At 53.8% G+C, this 2047-nt stretch overlaps 1 protein-coding gene across 1 annotated transcript; it reads right to left on the bottom strand.

Moving 5' to 3' along the window:
• Positions 1-111: 111 nt before the first annotated feature.
• On the bottom strand, positions 112-1917 carry PPTG_19752 (hypothetical protein; the record flags this gene model as incomplete). The annotated part of the gene is made up of 1 exon (XM_008918293.1): positions 112-1917. One exon carries the CDS (start codon positions 1915-1917, stop codon positions 112-114), a length of 1806 nt encoding a protein of 601 aa, XP_008916541.1.
• Between the last annotated feature and the right edge of the window lie 130 nt (positions 1918-2047).

The raw sequence follows: 2047 nt of genomic DNA, 5'->3' as shown, positions 1-2047 counted from the left end.
CGCCGTTCAATTTTTTCTTGGTCTTGCATATGCATATGACGCCCGTAGACGTCGCCTGTAGCTCCATTATCCATACTCATTGGAGCTACGGCAGGCAGCGCTTGGCTGCCTTTAATGATCGCGGTCCCACTCCCCTCCGCCGCGTTCAACCGCGTCGGAGAAGAAGCGTGCTACTGCTCCCCAGTCCACATGTCCACGAGCTACGGGGTAAGCATCCCTGTACCGGGCGTTCACTTCCAGCGCTAGTAAGTGTCGCATCAACTTGGAGAGGGAACCATTATCTGGGTCCTCCTCGGTTCCGGTCAACACCTGCAATTCCTTCTCATAAATGATGGCGCAGAGCAGATGTTGCGCTAGTCGTCTCTTATTACCAACATCGCAAAGCTTCAGAATGTCGTCGTTTCCGTAGCTGTTGTTTCGTAGGCGTGTCCAGGCTTCCCTGTTATCAATCAGCGGGGCTAGATTTTGCGGCGGAGGTCGTGTCAGCTTTGTTATCCACTCATCAATCCATTTCCTGGTGGCTCTGTCCGTTGTACGACTGCGATAGGCGACTAGTCGTCCGTGAAGACACTCGTGTCGCCAAGCTGCTGTCCAAACCTCTAGAACTTTGTCACCAAGAGAACTCAAGACTTCTTCTGGGAATTCAAATAGTTGGCACATAAGTGCCAGTTGAGCGGGTTCCTGTTGCGCCGTGTAACTCCACTCGTCTGGCGTGCTCGTGAACAGAGGAAATGGAGCGGTTGTCGTTGACGGCCATACCCCGGCGAGGTTATTCCACCTGTCCGCCCACTCGGTCGCTGCACCACTGTCGTTGCCTTCATAAGCTCGTGGCATGGGCTCGTCCATCATCAGCTGTGTCCCGTCGGTCTGGCCCGGGTGCGCTTGTTTGGGCTTCATCCTCTGTCGTATACGCTCTGCCTCCATGGGCGTGAGAGTATGGGGACGCTTGGACGTTTTGGTGCTTGCTTCCTTGACCCTTCCGGGCTTCCTTCGTGCTGGTGGCATCTCTTGCGATGAGTTGGCGCTGGATGGTAGATAGGAAGAGTCCGACTTATGGCTCTGTCTGGACTCCTGAGAGCATTGCATATCTCGTTCGTCTTGCTGAGCTTGGGCACTTTCGGTTTGCCATAGCCGTAGAGTCGCTAATGGAATCTGGTATTTTTGCAAGAGGGCTGTCACGTCTGCTGAGTGTTCGGCAAACAGGTCCATGCTCCTGAGTTGTTCTCTTTCAGGTAGTGATAGCTGGGATGCAGTGTTCACTAGGAACGCTAACAGCTCGCTGTACCGCGATGGATCGGCATGCTCGAGGATGAGATGAATCTCACACTTCAGGTCATGAGAGATTGTCAGGCCTGTGAGCTTACGGTGAAGTTCCGTCACATTGCCGTCCCATCCCGTCAGGCTCCATGCAACTTGAGAGGAGTCGCCATCGTGTAGTGGTTGCGTGTGTCCTGGTTCCTGAGCACAGCTGGACGGCTGCAAGCTTGTTACTTGGTCCGGTTGCTGCGGCTGACTCACTGGTGCTCTCTTGTGAACAAACGCCGAGTAATGTTCGCCCCAGTGCCGAATGACTAGGGGTGGACAGGTGTCGCGCATTTTTGCCGCTCGAATTAGGGCAGTGCACCGCCCTACTTGCAGAGGAATATGCTGCCCAATTTCGTACGTCTGAGTCCCTCGCTTCGTCGTGCTCGATTTGTACATTGAACAGTACCACTGCTTCTTGTGGTCTGTGTCGTATGCTAGAACATAGATTTCCCGCTGAAGGAAGTTGGCTGCCATCGCCATGAACTCGCTGCACCCCCAGTTGTACTTGGGCACGATTGAGTCTCGGCTGGACGGGGAACCTGCGTACTCTTCCATGTACCACTTGAATTGCTTTGTCGACTCATGAGACGGCATTCCTTCCCAACCGCGCATGACGTTTACTAGCGTTGTGGTACGGACGTAGTGATGCAGCCCTGGGTTTATCTTGTGACGGCTAGCTTCAGTACTTGTTGAGTGCTTCCTTAGAAACTGCTTTTGAATGTTGCGAAGTCGTTGGGCCACC

Source organism: Phytophthora parasitica (genome assembly GCF_000247585.1).
Source record: "Phytophthora parasitica INRA-310 unplaced genomic scaffold supercont2.175, whole genome shotgun sequence".
Taxonomy (NCBI): domain Eukaryota; phylum Oomycota; class Peronosporomycetes; order Peronosporales; family Peronosporaceae; genus Phytophthora; species Phytophthora nicotianae.
The sequence above is the reverse complement of the archived record's forward strand: the minus strand, read 5'-3'. Positions and strand labels throughout refer to the sequence as shown.